Raw genomic sequence first — 26,124 nt, forward strand, 5'->3', positions numbered from 1 at the left:
CTTGCCCCTTCATCTTCCTTCCCACTCTACCCTTTTAATTATAGAAGTTGTATTTCTTTGGCCCCATTGTAATTGCAATTCCTAAGTTAATTCCCAACAGAGACAAAGTCAAGGTCATGACTCTTGAGGGCCCCTGGTCTAATGGGATCATAGACGTGGAAACAAATAACTGCACATGATTAAGACCTATCAATTCTGGACATGGAAGCAGTAACAAGCAGGGCAGCCCTCACAGAGGTGGTAGTACTTTAGCTGGTCGTTGAAAGCCCAGAGGAAGAGGAGTGGCTCGGAAATTCTGGGTAGAAGTGACAGTATGATTGGAGTGGGGTGGAGTGGCAGCCTCCTGATGTGTGAAAATGTTCAGTAAGGGAGGGGCCAGCAGTCCAGTGGGGCAGGAGTAGGAGACAAGGTCAGAAATGTGGGCTGGGGCCTAGCAGGTAGTAGAAGGGAGGGACAGGAGTATATCCCACATTAAGGAGTTTTGATTGCCTCCTGTAACAATGAGGAATTAACAGAGCTTTTACTTGAGCTCAGATACTGGCTCTTAGCCAACCCCATGGACCCGAGGCAAACAGCCCAGGGCCTGACACACCAGGAGCTCTTGGTTGCTGAGTGGATTCATTCAGGATTGGCTGCTAACACTGGTCTGCAGTGGAAGGGAGCAAGGTGGCAGGGAGCAGAATCATCCTGGACACCTCCCTGAATACTTCAGCAGGGCTTTCCCTGTTGCCCTATACTCATCAAGTCCTTTACACTCCCAGAGCATCCAGTGCTTCCTTCAAAACATAATAAGGAAACATACAATCCACTCTTGACATAGATAATGGCCTTTTCAATGTCTGCTCCCAAATTAGACTGCTACCCAGTGAGGTCAGGGACTGTGGGTCTATTTACTACCTTGCCCTCCATCCTAGAAAAAAGGTTCCTCTATCCCAGAAAACAATACTACAGCATGGGACACCTTCTTTCATTGGCATTGATAAGCTACTATGGGATGCAAATCCAGTGCTGAGCCCTGAGAACTAGCAGCCTCAATAGACCCACTTCTGCATTACATAGATGGATTTCAAGTGATGGCACACCGATGTGGGGGGTGCCCTAGAGATAGAAACCTGGGGTGCTGTTGGGGCTGAGAGAAGGGGATATCCCAAAGCTGACACTAAGGGGATAAATTATTTCCCAACTCAACAATTGTGGGTACTTTAGGTGCAAAATAAACATTAAAAATGAATAACTATGCTCATGTAATTGTACATTAATAATGCCAAGAAAAAAATCCATGAATAACTAAGCACATAGATTAGTGGTTGCCAGAGGTAGGGGGTAAGAAAGTGGGCAAAACAGGTTAAGGAGACAAAAGATAAAAAATTCAAGTTATAAAATAAGTCCCAGCATAACATTCATTCATGATAAAAACTCTCAACAAAATGGGTATAAAGGGTACGTACCACAACATAATAAAGGCCATATATGACAAATCTACAGCTTTGGTGAAAACTGTGAAAGGCTGAAGCTTTTCCTCTAAGGTTGGGAACAAGACAAGGATGCTCACTATCACCACTTTTATTCAGCATAGTACTGGAGGTCCTAGCCATGGCAATCAGACAACACAAAGAGATAAAAGGCATCCAGATCGGAAAGGAAGAAATTAAAGTCACTATTTGCAGATGACATGATATTGTACATAGGAAATCCTAAATAATCCACAAAAAACTACTAGAACTAATAAGTGAATTCAGCAAGGTTGCAGGATACAAAATTAATACACAGAAATCTGTTGCATTCGTATATACTAACAACGAACTAGCAGAAAGAGAAATTGGGAAAACAATTCCATTTACAATTGCATAACAAAGAATAAAATACCTAGGAATAAACCTAACCAAGGAGGTGAAAGACCTGTATTCTGAAAACTAAGACACTCATGAGAGAACTTAAAGAAGACACCAATAAATGGAAATCTATCCCATGCTCTTGGGTAGAAAGAATATTGTTAAAATGGCATCTTGCCAAAAGCAATTTACAGATTCAATCCAATCCCTATCAAAATACCAAAAGCATTCTTCAATGAACTAGAACAAATAGTTCTAAAATTCACATGGAACCACAAAAGACCCCAAATAGTCAAAGCAATCCTGAGAAAAAAGAACAAAGTTGGGGGGATTACATGCTCCCTGACTTTAAGCTCTACTACAAAGGTACAGTAATCAAAACAATTTGGTACTGGCACAAGAACAGACCAATAGGTCAATGGAACAGAACAGAGAGCCCAGATATAAACCCACATACCTACGGTCAATTAATATACAGGAGCCATGAATATACAATGGGGAAAAGACAACCTCTTCAATAATTGGTGTTGGGAAAACTGGACAGCTACATGTAAGAGAATGAAACTGGATTACTGTCTAACTCCATACACAAAAGTGAACTCAAAATGGATCAAAGACCTGAATGTAAATTATGAAACCATAAAACTTTAGAAGAAAACATAGGCAAAAATCTCTTAATTATAAGCATGAGTAATTTTTTCCTGTACACATCTCTTTGGGCAAAGGAAACACAAACAAAAATGAATAAGTGGGACTCCATTAAACTAAAAAGTTTCTGTACAGCAAAGGACACTGTAGGCAGAACAAAAAGGAATCCTACAGTATGGGAGAATATATTTGTAAATGATTCATCTGATAAGGGATTAACATCCAAAACATGTAAAGAATGCATGCCTTAACACCCAAAAAACAACTAACCCAATAAAAAAATGAGCAGAGGACCTGAACAGACAGTTCTCCAAAGAAGTACAAATGGCCAATACATGAAAAGATGCTCCATATCACTAATCATAAGGGAAATGCAAATCAAAACAACAATGAGACATCACCTCACACCAGTTAGAATGCCACTATCTAAAAGACAAGAGATAACAAATGCTGGCGAGGATGTGGAGAAATAGGAACCTTCCTACACTGTTGGTAGGACTACAAATAGGTGGGACAGTTGTGGAAAGCAGTATCGAGGTTCCTAAAAAAACTAAAAATAGAAATTCATTTGACCCAGTAATTCCACTCCTAGGAATTTACCTGAAGAAAACAAGACCCCTGATTCGAAAAAATGTATGCACCCTTATGTTTATCATTGCACTGTTTGCAAAAGCCAAGATATGGCAGCAACCTAAGGGCCATCAATAGACAAATGGATTAAGAAGATGTGGTACATATATACAACGGAATATTATTCAGCCATAAGAAGAAAACAAATCCTACCATTTGCAATAAAAGGGATGGAGCTAGAGGGTATTATGCTCAGTGAAATAAGCCAGGTGGAGAAAGACAAGTATCAAATGATTTCACTCATCTGTGGAGTATAAAAACAAAGAAAAAACTGAAGGAGCACAATAGCAGCAGACTCACAGAACCCAAGAATGGACTAACAGTTACCAAAGGGAAAGGAACAGGGGAGGATGGGTGGGAAGGGAGGGATAAGAGGGGGGGGAAAGAAAGGGAGTCTTACCATCAGCATGTATAATGTGTGGGGGTGGGGGGCACAGGGAGGGCTGTGCAACACAGAGAAGACAAGCAGTGATTCGACAGCATCTTACTCTGCTGATGGACAGTGACTGTAATGGGGTATGTGGGGGGGACTTGATGATGGGGAGAGTCTGGTAAACATAATGTTCCTCATGTAATTGTAGATTAATGATACCAAAATAAAATAAATAAAAAAAATAAAAAGAAATCCTGCCATTTACAATAACATGAATGAATCTAAAGGGTATTATATTCAGTGAAATAAGCCAGGTGGAGAAGGACAAATACCATGATTTCACTTATTTGTGAAATATAAAAACAAAGCGAAACAGAAGGAACAAAAACATCAGTAGACTCATAGACACTGAGAAGAGACTAGTAGTTACAAAGGGGGAGGGGCTGCGGGGGCCATAAAATGCAGGGGTGGGAAGGGGGATAAAAGGGCACAATAATTCACAATCACAATATAAGTTGATCACAAAGGCTGTTGAACCACTGTGATGTATATTTGAAGTTAAAAAAAAAAAGCCCTGGCATGTAATGTACAGCATGGTGAAATGTAGCTAATAATGCTGTATTGCATCTTTGAAAGTTGCTAAGAGTAGATCTTTAAAGTTCTCATCACAAGGAAAAGCATTTGTAACTGTGTGGTAATGGATGGTAACCAGACTTCTTGTGGTGATCATTTGGGAGTATACACAAATACAGCATCACTATGATGCATCCCTGAAACTAATATAATGTTTTATGTCCATTATATCTCAATTTTTTTAAATGAATAACTTTCTTATGTATTAATAATCCCATTTGAAAATAACGGGGAATAAAGGATCCCATTCATAAGAATAGTAACAAAAAAATCTTGCACCATCTGGAAATAAAGTTAACATAAAATATGTATATCTTCTATGAAGAAAACTAAAAATTCTACCAAGGAGCATAGTCTTGGCCCAATAAAAATCACAGCTTGCCTTAAACTGGAAGACCCTATAACATGTGGATATTAATTATCGCCAAATTAGTCTATCAAGTAAATGTCATCCTAGTCAAGATTCCAGTAAGACTTTGTCAAAAGGATCCTAAAATTCCTTTGGAAAAAGATGCATCATTTTTGTAACAAAAAGATGTAATATTTACCGACGACTTACGATGTGCCAGCCTCTGTTTTAAGGACTTGCCATGCATTGTCTCAAACTCATCTTCACAAAAATACCATATTAGGTAGATAATGCTACTATTAAGATGACACAGATGAGGAAGCAGATGTTCAAAGAGAAAAAAATAACTTGCCCAAGATCACACAGTCAGCTCTGGGACTCTAACCATTGCACCCTGTGGCCAAGAAAGTTTGAGGAGATTACTGAGTTGGGACTTGTTCCACAAGACATTAAAATGCATTAGATAAAGCAGTGCAATACTGACAAAGGAAGAGACAGACCTATGAAACCAGAGTACAGAAATAGAGCCAAGTATATAAGAAACTGCAGTGGGCAATGAAGGCTAACATTTCAAATTGGTGGAGAAAAGATGGAAGTCAATGAACCAAATGGGACGACTGGGTAGCCGTTTGGAGGAAAATTAAGGTGTAGTTCTAACTCCCTCCTTAAATCTAAAATCCACTTAGATCAAAGATTTATATGTGATAAAAGAAACATTAAAAATATGGGAAGAAGAAAACAAGTGAGTGTTTTTTATAATCCTGGAACTGGGAGTCTATCTAAGCATAAAAGCTAAAATTCATCAAGTAAAATCAATAGATTTGACTACATAAAATTAAAAATTTAAATGAGATAACACAAAAATATACCACCAAAAATACCACACACAATACTAAAGACAAGCAATAAAGTGGGGGGAATATTTGTCACATACATGATACAGTTAAAATTCCCAATAAACAGTTCTTAAGAGTCAATAGGAAATGCCTCAATAGGAAAATGATTAGATAACAATGGCCCAAACAGGCAATTAACTGAAGAAGAAATACAGATGGAAATAAATGCTTGAAAATATTTTCACCATTTTTCAATAGATCAGACTGGCAAAAGTTAAAAAGACTGGCAGAACCTGGTGTTAGCAAGAATATGGGAAAATGGCACAACTTGTGCACTGTTGGTGGGAGTACAAATTCATACAGTCCTTTTAGGAGGCAGTTTAGCAATACGTAACAAAATTATAATGGGAAAATGCTTTGATCTAGTCATTCATTTACAGAATTATCCCAGTGAGGAAATCAAACAAGTGAATCTGTGTACAAGTACAATGATCTACATACAAGGTTGCTTAATACAACATTGCATGAAATAGTAAAAATCTAGAAGTGACTTCAGTGACTAGTAATAGTGTTAAATTATAGTATTCCATACAGTAGATTATTAGGCAGCCACTAAAAATAATATTAAGCTGTATTTATTAACTGGCCATATGCCCACAACATATTTTTGAGTGAAAACAGAACAGATGTGTACTATGAACCCATGTATATATTATTATGAAGGTCAAGCTGAAAGTTTGTGTAAAGAATTATCTGAAAGATTGGTCATCAGCTATGGGCCACAGAATTTCCGGTGACTTGTAATTACTTCTTTAAATGTTTCTGTATTGTTTGAATTTTTTACCATATGAATATATAATTTTTATAATCAGAATATTCAATAAAACCCACTGCATTTTGATTTAAAAATAGCACTTAACAACAATTATGCAGCCTAGAAACTTCACATTTATTGTCCACCTCAACTCTAGAAGGAAGGTATTCAAATATTACAGGAAAGGAGACAACCTAAGGTTCTGAAAGAGTAAGCTGGATTAAAGACAGGTTAAACTTGTGCTGGATGTATCAGGATTTGATCTCATCTAGTCGACACAAAGAGCTCTTCGTGTAAGGCTGCACTGTTACTAATTACCATTGCTGTGGACATTTAATAACATATGCCTCTTACTGGATACCTAGTAAATGCTAGGCACTTAGTGGACATTTTCTCTAATCCTTTCAGCACCCGAAAGCAGCAGGGGTGGTATTAACCCCCCCACCAAGGTGTGATAGCTAGCTGCTGGTAGTAAGGGCTAACCTGGTTAACCAGCTCCAAAACCTCCCAGCTCCGTTTGGCCATATTTCCTGCTGATCTGGTAGCACACTATCTTCACCTTGAGGCACTATTTGCCCTGAGGTCTTTGCTACTCTACACATCCCTACATCTCCATCCCACAGCTCTTTTGATTGCAGTGCTTACATACAGATTATGCATTTGACCATAATGCAAATGTTTGCTTTTACCAGGAAGTATTTAAACAAGAATGCTGTGAAGTTGTAGCTTATCTGCTAACTTTATCACACAGCTGGAAAGCCTTCAGTGTTCCCCCTGGCAGAATAAAACCAAGGCGGCCAGCCTCCTTCACAGTCTGGCTCTCATCAGCCTGGCCTCCGGGTTTCCAGAGTGCCCTGGGCTCCCTCCATTCCTGCTTCTAACCACACACCTCCTGAATTTTTCAACCCAATAGCCCAGCATCCAGCAGAATGCCTGGCCCAAAGTGGTGTTCAGTAAATGCTGGCTGAAGGAAGGAAAGAAGAAATCTCTACACCATGGAGACAAAGATTTCAACCAGGAAATGCAGAAAGGGCCTTGGAGACTGAGTGAAATTTAATTGAGGTGAAATGAGATAAGGCTTAAATGAAGGCAATATGCTCACACAGTCAGTCACCTAGAGACCTACTTCAGCCTCACAAAAGGCCTTTCACATGATAATTGTAACAGCTACCATTTAGGGAATGCTCACCACATGCTGGGCACCAGATGCTTTACATATATTCTCATTTATGTATTTTTTTACTTATAATGATTATTATGATCCTTATGATTATGATTTAATTTCTGTCTTTCTCCACCAACTCCACACAAACTCTAGGAAGGCAAGGTTTTTTACTTGTGTTCAGTGCCTGGCAAACAGGTGATCGACAGGTCACTGAATCTTCCACAGAGCCCCATGCAGTAAGGGTGACTTTTACCCCCACTTTATAGATGAGCAACTTGAGGCTTAGAGGGAAAGAGTGACTTTTGCAAAGGTACAGATGCAACAAGAAAACACTGAAAATAGATCCCTGAGCTCTCTTTCTCTCCATTAGCCCTGCAACTGCCCAGATGCAGAAATGTCCATTACTGGCCTTGAAGTTGGGAGCCACCACCTGCCTGCAGGACTCCTTAACTGACCAATAATGACAACAACATTGCAACAATGAGTAGTCACTGAGCACTTGCTATACAGCAGGCACTGTTGCCAGTGCTTCACACATTTTGACTCATAACAACTCAGAAGGACCTGCTCTGATCCCTTTTTGACAGTTGAGGGATCTGAGGCCCCGGGGAGGTTAGGGAAGAGCCATAGTCACAAAGCTAGTAAATGGTGAGCACAGAATTCACAACCCAGCAGTGTGGGTCCAGCGCCACCCTTCACTTCTGCCCATGCTGCCCCAGTAGGATGGCGAACCAAGAATCCGAGCAGTGGGAGGGGAACCAGCATTTCCCAAGCACTTATTAAAGCCAAGGCCAGTCTGCCTGGCCCCGTTAGGTATGCTCTTGTGTTTCTTTTGTGTTCTCTTGTAAACCTCACAACCGCCCTGTGAAATTATAGATGAAATTGGGGCTCCAAGACCCTAGAAGAGCCAGACATAGACAGGAGAGAGAGAGAGAGAGAGAGAGAGAGAGAGAGAGGGAAGATTAGTGGCTGTCTATGGGGTTTGAGTTGGGAGGAAATGGGGAGTGGCTGCTGATAGGTGTTTACTGGGGTGATGAAAATGTTTTAAAGTTTTGATGGTGGTAATGGTTACACAACTCTGTGAATATACTAAAAATCAATGAATTATACATTTTAAAAGGGTGAATTGTGTAACAGGTGAATTATATCTTAATAAAGCTTCTTATTTGAAAAGGGGGAGGGTACCTGGAAGGAAGTGGCAGAGGTGGAATCTCCATAAGCTTCAGATCAAACACCTTAGAACTATTGTTGCCTCTTCTTTTTCTCTCACCTCTCACATCCAGCTATGAGCGATCAAGGCAGCTCCCAAGGGACATGACCACGTCTCTCCTCTCCCACCGCCAGGCCCAAGCCAGCACCTCTCATCAGAACACCCACACCCCTTCTAGGCAGACTGCTGCCTCTCCCCTTGTTCCCAATGCTCTTTTCTCCACAAAGCAGCCAGAGGGGTCCTGTTAAAGCATTCCTGTCACATTTCCCTCCTGCATAAAAGCCTCCAATGGTCTAAAAATAAAATTCACTTGCAATTCAGAGCTGACCCTTGGCCACCTTTCCTGTCTCACTGCCCACTAACCACACTTGCCCTTCTAGACACACATCCAGCTCCAGGTGTCTGCACTGTGGCTCCTTATCCCTGCAATGGGCTTCCTCCAGGTACCAGCTACCCTAACATCACTCCAGGCTGTACTCAAATGTAACATGTCACCAGGACAGAGAGGCCTACCTGACCTCCCAGTCTAACCCAGAACCCCCCAACCCCCAGCTTGGCACCAGCTCGGCATACACTACCCCTGACCCACCTCATTTCCCTTCACAGCACTTTGACTACTTGACACAACACATACTTTTTGAAAAACCATGTCTCCACCACTATAGTGTGACATCCCTGGGGGCAGGGGCTTCATCCCAGAACCCCAGGACCATAACAATGCCCAGAACATAGTAGATACCAAAAAAAAAAAAAAATGAATGAATGAATCCGGTGCCAAAGCCCTGCCTCTGGGATAATCTAGCAGAGAGACTGACAGCTGCTTTCACATACCCCTTACCGAAATCTGGGACCCCTTCTGCACCCTGTCAGTGCCATACCTGTGCCACTGATCACCTTGAATTGTACTTATATGTGAATGGCAGTAGTTTTCCACCAGACTGGAACTCTGGAAGGGCGAGGCCCTGAGCTGTAGACACCTAGCACAGTCCTGACAGCATATGTACATCTCCTGTTGACTAGGCAAGGAAGATAAATTTCAAAACCAACAGTGATTTGTCTGTTTGCAAATGCTGCAAAGGGACTACTATACTTTCCAGCCCACTGCCCTGAGAAATGCCTCAGCCCGTTTCCTCAGGAACCAAGACTGTGAAGAAAAGGTCAAGGGCTCCTTGGAATTCCTTGAATAGTGACCTGTACCAGGGAAAGCTCCTTGCCGAATGGAATTTGCCAGCTGAGCTCGGAAAGCCTGGGTGAATAGCAGACAAGCTAAACAGAAAGCAGTTTCACTAAATGCTGCTTTATCTTGAAGAGAAATAAAAGTGTGTGAGGCTAGCTTCAAGACAAAGTCCTGGCGTGTAAAGAGGGCTGTGCTTCTCACACACACGCGCTCACACACACACACACACCTTCAAGGGCTCTCCCTCTATCTACAGGATGTGCCGTGGAGTCAAGACCCTTCCTGGCCCAGTTCCCACTCTCCACTCCCATCATTCCAGGCCTCTCTGCCTCCCCTACATCAGGAACTACCATGAGCTCCTTCATGTTGTTCCCTTGGCTGGCATGCTCGTCCCTCCTTCCCAGGTGGCTGAAATCAGAGCACAGCTCAAGTGTTGCCTCCTTTGCGAAGCCTTTCTTTACCTCTCCTGGCCTATCACTCCTTTCTCCGACAGAAAACACTGTTCAGAGCTGTGGGTATCAGTACCTATCCAACCAGCCACCTCCTGTAAGGGTCTGATTTGGAGAAAACAATGGGTCATGCCCTCAGGGAACTGTCTGGTGGGGGAGACCAAAGCAAAGGAATAACTCACTAACTGTTGGGAAAAGGGGTAAGAAGGAATAAGGTGAGACACAATACAGACAATACAGACAGGTGGAAATGGGAGAAAACCAGGACGGGTGGTTGGGAAGGTTTCTTGGAAGAGGTGACATTAAAGTGGTACCCAATGGATGAGTAGGAGTTAGCCAAGCAAACAGTGAGGAAAAGTTTCCAGAAAGAGGGCTCATCACACAGAAAAGTGCCAAGGTGTGAAACAGTGGGCCTAGGAACCAAAAGGAGGCCTGAGTGGCTCCAGCCTCAGAGGGCTGGGAGAGTGGTGGGAGGATGGGGGCAGGCCACCTTGGAGGTCCTAATGGCTCTGAATTACCATTGCGGGTGATTCTGTCTCCCCTCACCTCAGAAAGGCAGAGTGCATTTTACTCCTCTCTGTCTCCTGTGCAGAGCAAGTCCCTTGGAGCACAGCGGGCATTCAACAAGTTCGTGTGCGCTACACTGTCCCGCGATGCGGGTGAGCGACCTCTTGCTCTGCCCATTCCCCTGACTCCAGTTGCCTCCCTAACTGAAGCACTGGGGAACGGTTAACCACAAGACTGGTGATAGAAACAGACGACACAACGGGAGAAGCTGTGAGAGCTACAGTTATGTTCCTGACAAATGCCACTGACAACCTGGTTGGCAAATGTGACCACCATGTGGTCCTTGGAGACCAGAGTCTCAGGTAAATTTCAATCAGATAGCAACTCTAGCACAAGAGGGCCTGCCAAAATCACATGCCCAGAGACTTCAGCGATCAATGTGAAGTTCAAAATACAGTTTCCAAGGTCAACTTTTTATTCACAACCCTTCTGACAATCAAATGTATGGGATTTTTCCCTCCACACAACAAACAATTCTCCGATTCTCCAGATATCAACTGGGTGTCCCACAATACTGATAATACCTGGAGTTAGCATAGGTTCCACAGGTTAAGGGCTCAGTCCCACAAAACTGCCCCCACTTCAGATGCCAGTCCAAAAGTGCCACTGTCCTTCTGATTAATAAATTGGCTATAAATTGGGGGTTCCCATGACCCACTCCCTCAGGTTGGATGATTGCTAGAATGGCTCACAGAACTCAAAAAGGGCCTTTAGTTAACAATTACCAATTTATTATAAAAGATGAAATTCAGGAACAGCCAAATGGAAGAAATGCATAGTGCAAGGTATAGGGAGAGGGACATGGAGCCTCCATGCACCTCCATGTGTTCACCAACCTGGGTGCTCCCCAAACCCCCATTGTTTAGGGCTTTTATGAGGTTGTATTACATTGACATGATTGATTAAATCAGTGGTCATCCCCTCAATCTCCAGTTCCTCTTCCCTCCCTGGAGGTCAGGGGCTGGAGCTGAAGTTACTGCCTTCCAATCATATGAATGGTTCCTCTGGAATCAGCCCCCCATCCTGAAGCTATCTAGGGGCCCACCTAGAGTCACTTGATTAGCATAAGCTCAGGTATGACTGAAAGGGGCTTGTAAGCAATACCAAAAGATACTGCTATTAAACCTTTCACTCAGGAAATTCCAAAGGTTGTAGGAGTTCTTCAGGGACAAAGACCAAATGTGTATTTCTTGTTGTATATATACTGTATTCAAATACACATTTCTGAATCACACAAGATAATTTCTTTATTTTTTTTTTTTAGTAGTTCAAAAGATGAGACAAGTTGGTGAGTGACAGGAAATTCAAAGTTGCCAAGCTGTCCTGCCCAGTACCTCCCCCTCTGAATTAGCCCCCGGCCCAACCCAGCATTCTGCCACTTTCAAGAACATGCTCATAATTTTTCAAATCATACTTTGAACTCTTGCTAAGTGGCTAATGGATTTTGAACTTTTCTAAACTAGTAATTATTTAGGCTAAGCCAAGCTATAGTTTTTCATTATTTTTGGAAGGAAAGGTGGGATACAAGGACATTACACATTGTTTGAGGACATCTTATGAAGAAACACTATTAAAAATCATTTGCCTAGTCACACAGGCTACTGTCCTCTCTATGCTCTTTAAATTTCTCATTGGTATTAAGTCCTATACTATCATCTTTTCTACAGTTCTCTGTGCTTCCCTCTAGTGAGGGTAAAAAAGGACTGCAGATACCTTTTTGTGCAATTCTACTTCTATACAAGACCTTCACAAATTCTCTTCCCTCCTCCTCTCTAGCCCAGCTAACTCCTTGTCCTCTAGATCTAACTACAAATGCCATTTCTTCAGAAAGCCTTTCCCTTACTTACCTACCCAATCCAAATGTGGCCCCTATTATTCTCTTATAATATCCAGTAACATCACTTTGTGACATTGTCATAATCTGTAATTACATGTTCGTGTGCATTTGGTTAACACTTACCCCAGCTCCCTTCCCATTCAAATACAAGCTCTGGGCAGGCAGGGGCCATGTCAGTGTTGCTCACATCTACACATCCGATTCCAGAATGGTGTGGCACACAGTAGGTACTCAGCATAACTTTGTTAAATGGTTAGCAGCTTTTCAATAGAGGCCTCAGATTTTCTAAACACGGTATGCTCAGTACCAGCTTTTAGTTTCTTGGGATACAAACTGTTCACGGTGCCTTCTGAACACAGGGCCCTGTCAGGGCAATAAACATATTTTTACAAATGTCTGCTCTAGTCTTCATACTCTTGTGATTGCTGCTTTAAATGCATGGTTAGTCCTCACAGTGGCCCTGCAAGGTAAGGATTATCACCCCATTTTACAGACAAGGATGTCAAGATTCCAAGAGGTCAGATTCCTCACAGTCATACAGCTAGGAAGCAGAGGCACAACCAGAATTCAAACCCTGCTTAGAGCCCAAGGTCTGTGCTTCTTTGGCTCAGTCTCTACTTCTCAACCAGGGTGCACAACCCCCAGGGGCACGCAGTAGGCCTGAGCATAAGGGAAAGGACAAAACCAACATGTGGCCCACTTCTGGGATTCTGGTTTTTTCCTGATGGTAAATAACATGATATTTTTGTGTTAAATAAAAAGACATATATTTGAAAAGATAATATGTAAGAAATTTAAAAGACAAAACACAAAAGTTAAAAAAGAAATTTCATGCCTGTTGTCCAGGCCTCTCTCAGGAAGCTCCATGGAAAAACACAAGACTCACTTGTCACTCTTTTTTCCTTTGTCCCTTAACCTTGTTGCTGTATTTTTTTAATGCCAACATTCCAACTCAATCTTCATTTTCCACTCCCACCCTCCTTTCACTGGAAAAATTCAAATATTTTTAAAAAAACAGCAGTGTGTCAGACATGGGCATGTCATTTTCAAAAGCATTAGTCATTTGAGGACACCTTTTTGTAGGTACAATAAATCTGATTGACTTTTATTACACATTTTAGTTTAGAATCACTCTTACATTCCTAGACAAAGAGATGATACAAATAAATATCAATTGTAAAACTTAAGAGCCCCAAGTATTGGCATATTCTTTGTCTAAAAGTAGTCAAAGAGAAGGTCAAGATTAACAGTAACTCCAAAGAGCCAGAAAGCCCACGGCCTCTCCTGGCCCAGGATCACTCCTTTCATAAATAACCTCAAAGCATTTCATTCAAGAAACAAAAGCGAGGAGAAAGGTGGCAGATTTCCAAACAGTGCAAGACAAAACCTTGCATGACAGACAATAGCCAGGCCAACTATTCTTATCCAGTTCCCTGTGAGCATTTTGATTATGGCTTTTAGAGTATATTAATAGCTCCATTTTCATCCACTAATGGTGTTGAGACAGTCCAAGGTGTTTGCAGTGAGCCTTGATCTCAAGTGGGAAAATGTGAGGCAGAACTGATATCCCATGTTAACAGGGAATCAACACTTCTCAGAAACTTGGCAACGATTCTACATTCAGTGAGGGAGGACTTACAAAAGTCAAACCAGAAAAGCAGAGAGTGGCCCACGCCTGAGCTGCAGAACTCTCTGACACCCTCGGTCACAGAGGTGTGGGTGGTGCAATTCAAGCAGCATGCAGGCAATCAATGAGGAAACAATCCAACATTAGGTCACAGTCTTAAGAAAGTGCTTCATGCCTATGGTTTGTAGCCTTGGGTTCTGAATCCAGGGGTCCGGGAGACATGTGACTTTAAAATATGAAGCCAGATACATTCCTACTGATTAGAGCAAAAAGAGGTCTGGCGAGGGTTGCACCCACAGTCTCAAACTCCTCCCAGATGACTGACTTAGATCCTGTTTAGACTTGCTTCTAGATTTCACTAGCTGCTGCTGTCAGGAAGGTCCTCAGATGGCTTGGAACATTCTAGCATGACTACAGACATGAAAACTTGGTTCCTTATTGGGCTTGGTTGGCCCTCTACACATCTGGCTCAATTCAGAGCCCACAGCAGCAGCTTTCTAGTAGCAGTAAGACATTCTACTACTGCCTGCTCTATCCAACTACTCCTCAGATCCATTTTGAGAGAAGGAAAGCACCGGAGACTGGGAAGGGACAGCTTCTCCTCCGTACAGGTGTTCTTCCACATCGCACAGACTGCCAGATGAACACAGCTGAGTACAAGGCAAGCGTGTTTCAGTAATTATGCCTGCCAACTTGGCTTTCTTCTTCTGCCTTCTTAGAAAAGTTCTATGGTCACAACCATCGTTGGTCAGAATTGCCACCTCAAGACATCGATATTAAGGTATAGTGTTATCTGCAGTGTTCAGTTCTCAGACTTGCTAGATGAATGTTTTCAGCCTACAGAATTCAGACAAGCTTTGAGGAAACATTGTGTGAGAGACAGGTGTAACCAGCAGATAACCACCTTAGGCTATCCATCTCATCACTTGGTTCCTTATTCAAACAGGTTAATTCTTAGTAAATAAGAAAGCAAGGTTTGATCCCAAGAAAGATGAGAAAAGGCTCCATTATGCTCTGGAAATTGCTGAATAGTGCCCTGGGTTCAGAATGAATGTTAACTAAAAAGGAGATAAGCTGCCAGATGACAGATCTCTGTCTGTAGAATGCTAAGACATTTCCCATGGGTTCTGACCCAAAAATGTGCCCTGGGAACTGAGCAGCTAAGTTCAAATATAACTCAAGGCCCACCTATGTCGCCACCTTCCTGAGGCACCGTGCCAGCACAGTGCACCAGTGTGGCAGACCTGGGGACTCATACTGACCCTCAGGCTTGGCTCATGGACTCTGACACCCACCTGAGAGTGCTTCCAGCCTGAATTAGTCATTCAGTGGGCCTTTAATACAGACAAGGCAACAACTGCACATTCGTGTTATTTCTAAAATTGGGCAAGTTCTTGGTCTCTCTCTCTCTCTTACAGACACACATGGACACATTCAAAGAACACAGGCACCATTGCACTTGCACACCCACACACACTTATGAGCTTCTCCTGGGGGAAATGAGTAACATTCATCTAATGACCAACATAGAATGAACCTTTGCATTTCAGTAATACAAAGAACTAAAACTTAAAAACCAAACTAGTGTATGTAAACAGGAATTCCTACTCTCTCCTCTGAACCTCTTCAATCCTCCAGTCACTCCACCATCTTAGGCGCTGCCTGCCGGGAGCCACACTTCTAGGACCAAGTGAGTCTTCCGCTGAAGGCAGGCAGGAATTCATTACTCCCAACTGTTGCACGTTCCTTTCCCCTGCACCAAGCCTCATGTCTCTGTCTCTGCATCTGCCTAGTCACCTTTATGTTCTCTATGCAAAAAACAAACAAAATTGGGAATTCAAAAGTGCCACTATATGTCTTGTTTCCCCAACTTATCCTATTAGAGAAGGCAGATCCAGCCTCCCTTCTCCCATACAGCTGGCCTACTCTGGAGGCAGAGGATGGGTTCTAGGCAGGGACGCTCAGAGTATGTGTGCATGGGAAAAGATGGTGATGAACAAAGAGCAAAGTGACACGGTATATGGACATGGTTTCAGCTTACAGATTCATGTCTTTGACAGGATGGTCATGGTTTTGAGGTTTTAAAGAAGCTGTTCCCTAAACTCTCCAAGGAGGCAAAGGGAATGTTATTTCTATTGCTTCCAACATCGAACCCTTCAGGAGCAGAAATTGGTGGCTTCCTTGGAAAACATTTCCTCATTGAGAAGATTCACTTCTTACTGAGGTGCGTGGATCATGTCCTCTGGGGGCCGGGATCCAAATGAGATTTCATTTCTACCTACAAGAACGAGTGCCTGCTCAAGTTCTAGGGCTTTCACTTTTCAACCTCACTGTTGTTTTACGCTGAGGCTCCAAAGACTTGGTTCTGCTAAGGTGACTCTTGATTCTGTCCTAGTGTTCAACAAGAAGGGAGCCCAGTGTAAAGAACAGGCTAGAAAAGGAGTGGAGTGGAAGGGAGGGCAAGGGAAGGGAGAGGGGAAGCAAGGTCACTGGTCATTCTCTTGCTTTCCACTTCAACTACCTCACTCGACCATACCCATGCATTTCTGAGATGCTAATTAAAGGACATTTCCCAGAGGAGCAGAGTGCCAGATTAGGACCAGCACGTTTCTACCAGATCAAGTTGGTTAATCTGCAAAGAGATCATTGCTTCTCCCCAGGGGAATGATTCTGAGTCCTCTCTGAAGGTTTCTGTTGGTCTCTTCTTTCAGAAGGCAAATGCTGTTTCCACCCCGGGAAAGGAGGAACTGGCTTTACTTTGGAACCAGCCCCCGAGACTGTGGATAAAGCTGAGATGCAGGGGTTCCTGAGGAAGAGGAAGAGGATCCCGACTTCCTTCCGCTTTTAGGCCTGCAAAAGTCAAGCACATGCTTACATTACATGTCCTTCCATCTTTGCCTCTGAGACAGGTCAGACTCCTTTCCCTTCGAGTGCCATTAACATTTCAAGGAGGCCTTTCCCCACCAGCCTGAAAGCCGGTGTGCTTTCAGCTGTATAACCATCAGACTGGCACAGCCTCACCTCTGCTCGTGGCCACCACAACCTGCCAACAAGTGTGACCCCCTCAGGGCAGGAATGCCAATTCTCAGCAGTTGTTGGCCTACTTAAATCAAATCTTGTCTTCTCCAAACTGAAGAAAAAATATTAAGAAAATATTGTTTGCAGGTGGAATTTCTTCCATTTTTTATTTTTCACCGAGTTATTTTCCTTAAACTTCTAATCCAGAACTTGGTAAAATAGGATTTCTAATTTAACACCAAATTAAGTACTTGGTTACTAAACTGGGTGAGGTAAATTCAGCACTGAGGCTCAGAACCAGGGTTGTAGATTTAGACAGATGTTTGAACCCTGGCTCTGCCACTTATTCCTTGAAGTTGGCTACTTTTTCAAATTCTCAGTTTTCTCATCTATAAAATGGAATTGACTGATAATATTTAACTTAATAAGTTTTTGCAGGAAATCATTACAAGGATTTTTTTAAAGCACTTAGAACTGCCTGATCCACAGTGGGGACCAAAGAACTGTTCCCTATTTCACTGGAACCCATATTCCTCCTACTAGAAACAAGGTACATTAGGCATTGTGCAATTCAGTGTGCCTGGCATGATGCCTGAACCATAAATATTTGTGAAATAAATGAATAAACACAGGAGTAGCATGGCAATATTTTCTGGTGTGTTCTGTAAAGCATTCCATGATAAACAAGCACTTTTGTCACCTTCTACCTTTGTTTGTCCTTGTTCAAACAAATTCTGTTCAAATGCAGATCATCAAAAGCCACTCACCTGGCCTTAGATTTCTTATTTGCAGAGCTTTCAAAGGATGATGCATCCACCTGTATCTCATCTTCATCCTGCAGAGCTGCATCCAATGCAGCCTGGACTTTGGGGGCAATGGCTGGGCCTTCATAGTCTCTGGTGGTCCGGCTGGGCATGTCCAGCTCCAACAGCACAATGTTTTCAGCCTGCAGAAGCACAGCCAGAACCAGCTAGGTTGGCCTCCAACCACAGAGAAACAGAGCAGTCTAGACCCCCTCCAAGAACACAACTGCAAACTGCTTGCTCCTCAGAGCCTACCAAGAACCTGCCTGAAAGAAAGAAGTGATGTAGTTTTATAGCTTTTCTTTTGGAGGGATTATGGATGATTTTTATTTCCTTCTCTAGGCTTTTTTCTTTTATCTTTTCTATATTAAAAAAAATTTTTTTTAACAATGAAAGATGTGTTATACCCTAAGGGAATAATCAGGGAAAAATAATAAATTTAAACCCACTTATTTATTGAAGACAATGTGAAAATACAAAAACTATAAAGAAGAAAATAGTAATCACCAATCATTTCAACACCTACAGCAGCTTTGATGAACTTTTTGGTGGTCAAGGGGAGGAAGCATGTATGGTACATGTATGTGGCACATACATGTGTGGCCATATATGTGCTTGAAACCACATTTTAAAAATCAGACTGGGCCCCTCCTCATAACTGACTTGTGGATGGATTCCTTCACTGGCTGCCCTGTGGTGGGCCTTTTCCTAGCTCCTACATACTAAGGCAAGTGTGCGGAGGGAAGAGAACCCGTAGTCACACATCTTCTCCTCCAGTTCCTCGCATTCAGTGCAGTTCAAGCCCCAGGGCTCTGGAGGGGGCAGGAAGGGCCACTGCAGGGCAAAGGTGGGGAGAAGCAGTAGCTCCATGTAGAAATTTCATATATTGAGATAATAATTAGAATTTCTCTTATTGGAGTGGGTCCTCTGCTGAAAATATCTCAGAGGTACTGCTTTAAATTCTACCTTTGGAGCACTTAGCCTCCTGGAAACCCGCATATTTGATCTGTAGGCTTTAAAATAATGTTTTTGACTTTCAGACAAGAAGGAACCAACAAGATCTGCACCCTCTGAAACTGCTAGAAAAATGTTTTGGAGGATTCTGTCTGACACATCACTCGTTTTCCACTGTATAAAACCCGCTCTAATACAAAGTTTTTGCTTTTGTTTTCTTTATTTTAAATAACCCAGTGCCAAGAAGAACAGCACCTGAGGAGCTAACTAATCCTGTTTTGCTCTGGCTGATGGGGGAGACTCAAAACACTTAAAATTTTTTCAGTGAAAAATCTTTCATTATAAAAATAATACAGGTTCCCCACTGACAGTTAAAAATACAGATAAGCAAAAAGAAGAAAATTTATATTACGTATACTTTCATTAATCAGATAACCAGTTCACATTCTGATATATTTTGTGCTAGATTTTTTAAATTCATATACAGACTTCCAGTACCAAAGATTTTACAATTTAACAATACATCGTGTCTCCTTGTTCATCAACTTACCAGCTACCTACTAAGCTAAGCCACGGGACCTACTGCATAGAGTTGGTGGAAGCATTCAATTAGAGAAAGCAGTGGAGCGCTGAGCATGTGCTTATGAGGCTCATACAGTAGTATTACTATAAAATGTGTTTGGATCATTAAATAGTCCTTAATTATGTTATTTTAAGTAAATGACTGACCCACATTATGTTAAATGGAAGTACCGTAAGTTCTTCAACACACCTCCATCTCCTGTCATTAGACATCTATATTCTTCCTGGTCTTCCAACAGAGCTGTTTTGAAGCTTACTGTTAGAATGTTTGTACTCTTTCCTTCTCTAGTCCTGATTTTCTACATCTCGTTCTATTTTACTTTTTTACTGACAACGGTTATTTTCATTTGTTATTTTCTATTTGCTGTAATTGTTGTGTTACTATAAATGTCCTCGGGTACCTCTGAAAATAGTCAAATATAAACTCAACTTTGCAGAATGGTGCCTAACATACATCTAAGCTCCTCTAGGAGAGAAAGGAGAGAAAGAACAATCTTCTCACCCTGTATCGGGCCTCTGGACGAATCATCATAGACATTCTTGCATGTTGGCTCAATGGTCTCTTATATCCCACAGCTGAGACTGGCCGCTTCATCATCTGCTGGTGCCTAGAAATGGACTGCAGTGGTCAAAGACCAGGATGGAGTGTGTTTCACAGTCCCAGGACTGGTCCTGTGGAACCAGCACTAAGAAGACTCTGAGCCTACTTAAATAGAACCTGGACGGAGGGCTGACATGTAAATGGGGCAGGGACTGCTTATATTTTCTGCTTGAGTTGCTTTCTGATTCAAATGTGAGCATCATGCATCTTCTAACTTGGAAGGCTGTTCTTAGATGGCAGGCACAAAGCATTGCTCTCAACACTCCCCACCCCTGCACCCTTGGTAGACATGTCCCATTTTTCCAGCAGGACCCAGACTTAAGACTAAGAATCCTTCTCAACACAGTGTCAGACTGACACACAATGTAACACCTATGCACAGTCCCTCATTTGGCCTAGCATGCTTCATTTGACAACCAAGGGAGCTGATATGCAGGAAATTGGGAAAGGTTGTTAGTTCACTGATAAAGTCTCCCAATTCCTAATACCATACTCATTATCAAACTCCTACCTCGTGGACCTATGGCAGTCACAATGTCAGAGATGCAGTTGGTTCCAGGTTTAAATGAGTTAAACTGTGTTTACCATACCCCTCTGACCAAGTCCAGTTTATCAACATTCTTTCCCTCCTCCCCACCTTAAAGTCTACTTAAAGTCAATAGTTACTTACTCCAGTCTGGTTATAGGATGTAATTTCCAATGATCTTCCTCTTCATCAAAGAAGGATCTATTCATAATTTTACTTTTTTCTTCCAGAGGGATAAAGTTTTCTATAATAAGGTGCCTGTAAGAGCACACATATGTGGGTGAATGAAGATGGAGAAAGACTACAGATGCAGTATTGGCTATCTGGCCCCAGTCACTCAACAAACACTTGCTGAGTAGGTTCTGTGGGCCCACCATCACATAGAGAGCTGAATAGAGACATGAATGATGCTGCATCCCTGAAGCACTCTTAGGTATGACAGGTGCTGACAGGGGTCTGCCCTAGGAATATGGAGTCACTCTGGCCCAAGAGGAGCAGTTAGAGGAAGTGAAAGGACTGAAGAGGGAGACAACGCCCCAACACTTCTGTAGTGAACATGCGTGACTTGAGGTATCTTTTGGAGAGCCACTGGTACTGCTAACCAGCTCCTTAACTTCCAAAAGTAGAAATTAAACTGCCTTCCTCCAGTTGCATGGATTGGAAAACTTCACATTATAATCACCAGGACAAAGAGCAGGACCAAATAAGTTTCAGTCCCTTAGACCACTGAGAATGAAGACCATTCCTGAGAAGAGTCTCTGCCCCAGAAGGCCCTCAGGGAACACAGTAAACAATGAAACTGGTACTGTCTGGGTTGTGTCTTTCTATGGTAATGACTGTTTCCTGCTACATCTCTGCATTCACTCTTCCAAAACCGTCAGGACAGAACAGTGCCAAGGGGGTGTCATCATGGGACAGATATACAACGAACACCACAGAGGCCACAGGGTCCTGACTGTGAGGAACAGGCTGATTCACTGTTTATTCAGGAGATATAAATAGGAGATACAACAGTGAAAATGGCTTCCTTGGAGAGGAAATCTTTTGGAGAGATGAAATTTTCTATTTATTTTATTTGACATTTAAGAAGTTATTTTTCATAACTTTTTATTTTAAAGGTCCTATTTATACATTAGGAAATGTGAAAAATACAATTACACACAATTTCACTATCCAGAGATACTATTAGTATTTGGCCATATTTTGTTCCAATCTTTTTTCCAAGGTGTACATACCTAGAAAGAGAACTGACACATACATTTAATTTTACTTTTAACTTCCAAGTTTAAAACTTGGCCATTAAAAGAATCCCTTTGGAAATGGAAATGTCTTCTTTAAAGATGAATTCCTGCTCATGCTGTGACAGGACTGACACAGGGAAATGTCACTTGGCAACCCCTAATGAAATAAGGGGTCATTGTTGGTTCAAACTATTAGCTCCATAGTTGTCGAGCTGGGCTGCACATTAACATCACTACACAATTCTGAAAAATATCTTGCCAGAACCTCATGAGAGGACAATGGTTCTTAAAGTGTGTTCACCAAGCCAGCAAGAGCAACAACTGAACTTGTTAGAAACACAAGGCTTAACTATTTACAATAGCCAAGATATGGAAGCAACCTAAGTGTCCATCAGTAGATGATTGGATAAGGAAGATGTGGTACATATACACAATGGAATACTATTCAGCCATAAGAAAGAAACACATCCTACCATTTGCAACAACATGGATGGAGCTGGAGGACATTATGCTCAGTAAAATAAGTCAGGCAGAGTAAGACAAATACCAAATTATTTCCCTCGTTTGTGGAGCATAACAACGAAGCAAAACTGAAGTAACAAAACAGCAACAGACTCAACAGACACCAAGAAGGGACTAGCGCTTACCAAAGGGAAGGGGTTGGGAAGGGTGAGGAGGGAGAAAGGGATTGTGGGGTATTATGATTGGCACACATGGTATGGGGGGGATCATGGGGAAGACAGTGTAGCACAGAGAAGACAAATAGTGACTCTGTGGCATCTTACTACACTGATGGACAGTGACTGCAATGGGGTATGGGGGGGACTCGATAATATGGGTGAATGTAATAACCACATTGTTTCTCATGTGAAACCTTCATAAGAGTATATATCAATGATACCTTAATAAAAAAAAAAAGAAGGAAAGGTAAGGCTGAGAGCTGAGGCTGAGAACCAGGGCTTTGGAGCTAGCTTTCAGTTAAAGGGAAATGAGGAATACAAAGACACAAGTGACATGACACCATGAAGAAGCAGAACAGCGAATCCAGGAATGTGGGATGTTTCTACAGGCTATCTGACCCAGCGTTTTCAACAAGTCAACTGTAAAAAAGGTTTTTAAAAGGAAAAGGGATTCCTCCAGATGAAAAAAGCTTAAAAGACATAACAACCAAATGCTATGTTGTGGTCCCTATACAGATCTTTAAAAAAGCTAACCAAGAGGGATAGTGGATTCAAGATGGCAGCATGAGAGGTGAGACAGAGAACTCCTCCCAAAACCACAAATAGTATGAAAATATAGTTAATACAACAAACCCTAAAACAGCAGCAGGAAAGAAGGCTGAACCAGACTGCATACAGACCTCAAGAACAGAGCAGACCTCACGAAACAGGGTAACGTACCAAAGCCTCGATCTGGCAGGACCCAAGCCCCTCCCCGACCCCAGCTCACTGGCAGGAGGAAGAGAAACAGAGCAGGGAGGGCATGGAAGCCTGGGAGTGCTAAACACCCAGCTCTGGAGGTCTGCTTTAGACCACAGACCTACATTGTGTGGTGCTCTGGACATTGGGGAATTGGGACAGGTGGAGTGTTTGAGAGACTGAGATTCCAGCTGTGTGTATGGAGGTTGGGGATCCACATCCAGCTGCTCTGGGACAGAGGAAAGACAGGAGGTCTGAGAGGCTTCTTGGCAGTGAGAGGGCTGCTGAAGGGGTGAAGTTTGCATGGACCTTGCTGCGCGGGAGAAGGGAGAGGTGGACAAGGTTGTCTGGGTGCGCTCTACCCAGCAAGTTGGGAACTTTGAGGAGCTTCAGGCGCTCCATCCCCCAGCTGGCTGCTCAGCTCTGGGGCCCCCCACTGTGACACACAGCCTGCCAAGCCTTCCTCCTGGCCTGATGGCACCGGCTAGCAAACCAGCAGTCACTGCACTGGCATCAGGCCAGTCAGAGGGAGGCCCCGCCTACAACAGCTAGAGACACAAAGCACAGAGGCTTACACCTGTGTGCTTGGCCCACTGGCTCTGATACTGGAGACAGACACTGCAGACGGGAATCAGGGAATGGATCTTTCTTCCCCCCAGGCACCAGCTCCACTCCCCTACGATCCCCAACCTCACTCTAGGGGCTGAGCAGCTCCAGAGACTGGAGCTTCTGGGCACTAGAGGGCACCACACAGAAATATGAAACATCAAAAGAACATGGTTCAGACGAAAATCACACAAACCCCAGAAGAAGGGCCAAATGAAACCGAACTCACCAATCTTCCTGAAAGAGAGTTCAAAATAAAAATCATAAACATGTGCATGGAGGTACAGAAAAATATTCAAGAACCCAGGAATGAATTTAAGATAGAGATTCAATGAAACATATAATGGAGGGATTTAAAAGCAGATTAGATGTAGTAGAAGAGATGGTAAATGGAATAGAAATTAGAGAAGAGGAATACAAAGAAGCTGAGGCACAGAGAGAAAAAAGATTCTCTAAGAATGAAAGAATATCAAGAGAACTATGTGATCAATCCAAACCGAACAATATTCGCATTATGGGGATACCAGAAGAAGAAGAGAGAGAAAAAGGGTTAGAAAGTGTCACTGAGGAGGTAATTGCTGAAAACTTTCCCAATCTGGGGAAGGAGATATTTTCTCAAGCCATGAAGGTGCACAGATCTCCCAACACAAGGGACCCAAGGAAGACAACATCAAGACATATGATAATTAAAATGGCAAAGATCAAGGATAAAGACAGACTTTTAAAAGCAGCTAGAGAGAGAAAAAATATCACACACAAAGGAAAACCAATCAGGCTATCACCAGATTTCTCAACAGAAACCTTACAGGCCAGAAGGGAGTGGCATGATATATTTAATGCAATGAAGCAGAAGGGCCTCAAACTGAGAATACTCTACCCAGCAAGGTTATCATTTAAATTTGAAGGAGGGATTAAACAATTTTCAGATAAGCAAAAGCTGAGAGAATTTACCTCCCACAAACCACCTCTACAGTGCATTATGGAGGGACTCCTATATATGGAAGTATTCCTAAGGCTAAATAGATGTCATGCAAGGGACAGACAAAGAGTACCAAATATGATTCATAACATACAAAGAATAGAGGAGGAAGAAAAAGAAGAAAGAAAGAAAAAAGAACTGTTAGGTTGTGTTTGTAATAGCATATGAAGTGAGTTAAATTAGACTGTTAGATAGTAAGGGAATTAGCCTTGAACCTTTGGTAACCATGAATCTAAAGCCTGCAATGGCAATAAGTACATACCTATCAATAATCACCCTAAATGTAAATGGTCTGAATACACCAATCAAAAGACACAGAGTAATAGAATGGATAAAAAAGCAAGACCCGTCTATATGCTGCCTATAAGAGACTCACTTCAAACCCAAAGATATACACAGACTGAAAGCAAAGGGATGGAAAAAGATATTTCATGCAACTAATAGGGAGAAAAAAGCAGGAGCTGCAGTACTTGTATCAGACAAAATAGACTTCAAAACAAAGAAAGTAACAAGAGACAAAGGACATTACATAATGATAAAGGGGTCAGTCCAACAAGAGGATATAACTATTATAAATATCTATGAACCCAACACAGGATCACCTACATATGTGAAACAAATACTACCAGAATTGAAGGGAGAAATAGAATGCAATGCATTCATTTTAGGAGACTTCAACGCACCACTCACTCCAAAGGACAGATCAACCAGACAGAAAATAAGTAAAGAGACAGAGGCACTGAACAACGTATTAGAACAGATGGACCTAACTGTTGGGGACGGCCTTTGTCTTCTCACATGTTTGTAGGCAGAATGGGAAAGCACCTTCCCCCATGTCTGAACGCAGCATGGGAAAGCACAAGCTTGAGAGCAACCGGTGCAGTCCTTGGAAGTTATCTGCCCACAAAAACATATCTTGTCCTCGAAGATGAGCTAAGACTCCTCACTTTGAAAATACAGAGACCTTGAGGATGTGTGAAAATACCACCCCTGCTTCTGGCCTGCCCCCCCCTGAGAAGGGAAAGATGAGTATAGCACTTGGCTGAGGTCCAAGAAAGGCAGTATAAAAATAAAGGTGCTGTGCCACATCGGGGCTGCAGCCATTGTCTGTCTGTGTTGTCTGTGTTTTTTGTTCTCTCACTTCACCCAACGAAGATGAGTGGTACATTACATCAGGTGCCCAAACGTGGGGCGTCCTCTCAGAGTGAGTTGTACATATATTCAGCTCCACACCTCCCCTTCAGACTGT

At 42.4% G+C, this 26,124-nt stretch overlaps 1 protein-coding gene across 2 annotated transcripts in view; it reads right to left on the reverse strand.

The window, feature by feature from the left end:
• Positions 1-16,170: 16,170 nt before the first annotated feature.
• KIF3B (kinesin family member 3B) overlaps positions 16,171-26,124 on the reverse strand; it is a 45,069-nt gene continuing 35,115 nt past the window's right edge. The window contains exons 6-9 of one of the 2 annotated variants that reach the window (XM_017660646.3): positions 20,776-20,889; positions 20,007-20,112; positions 17,933-18,111; positions 16,171-16,997 (exon numbers count right to left, since the gene is read on the reverse strand). In XM_017660646.3, the coding sequence (XP_017516135.1) occupies positions 16,901-16,997; positions 17,933-18,111; positions 20,007-20,112; positions 20,776-20,889 (496 nt within the window). In that variant the 3' untranslated portion in view covers positions 16,171-16,900. The remainder of the gene's footprint in view (positions 16,998-17,932; positions 18,112-20,006; positions 20,113-20,775; positions 20,890-26,124) is intronic. The other variant, XM_037004627.2, reaches the window with a different exon arrangement.

The sequence above is a fragment of the Manis javanica genome, chromosome 5, assembly GCF_040802235.1.
Source record: "Manis javanica isolate MJ-LG chromosome 5, MJ_LKY, whole genome shotgun sequence".
Lineage (NCBI taxonomy): Eukaryota > Metazoa > Chordata > Mammalia > Pholidota > Manidae > Manis > Manis javanica.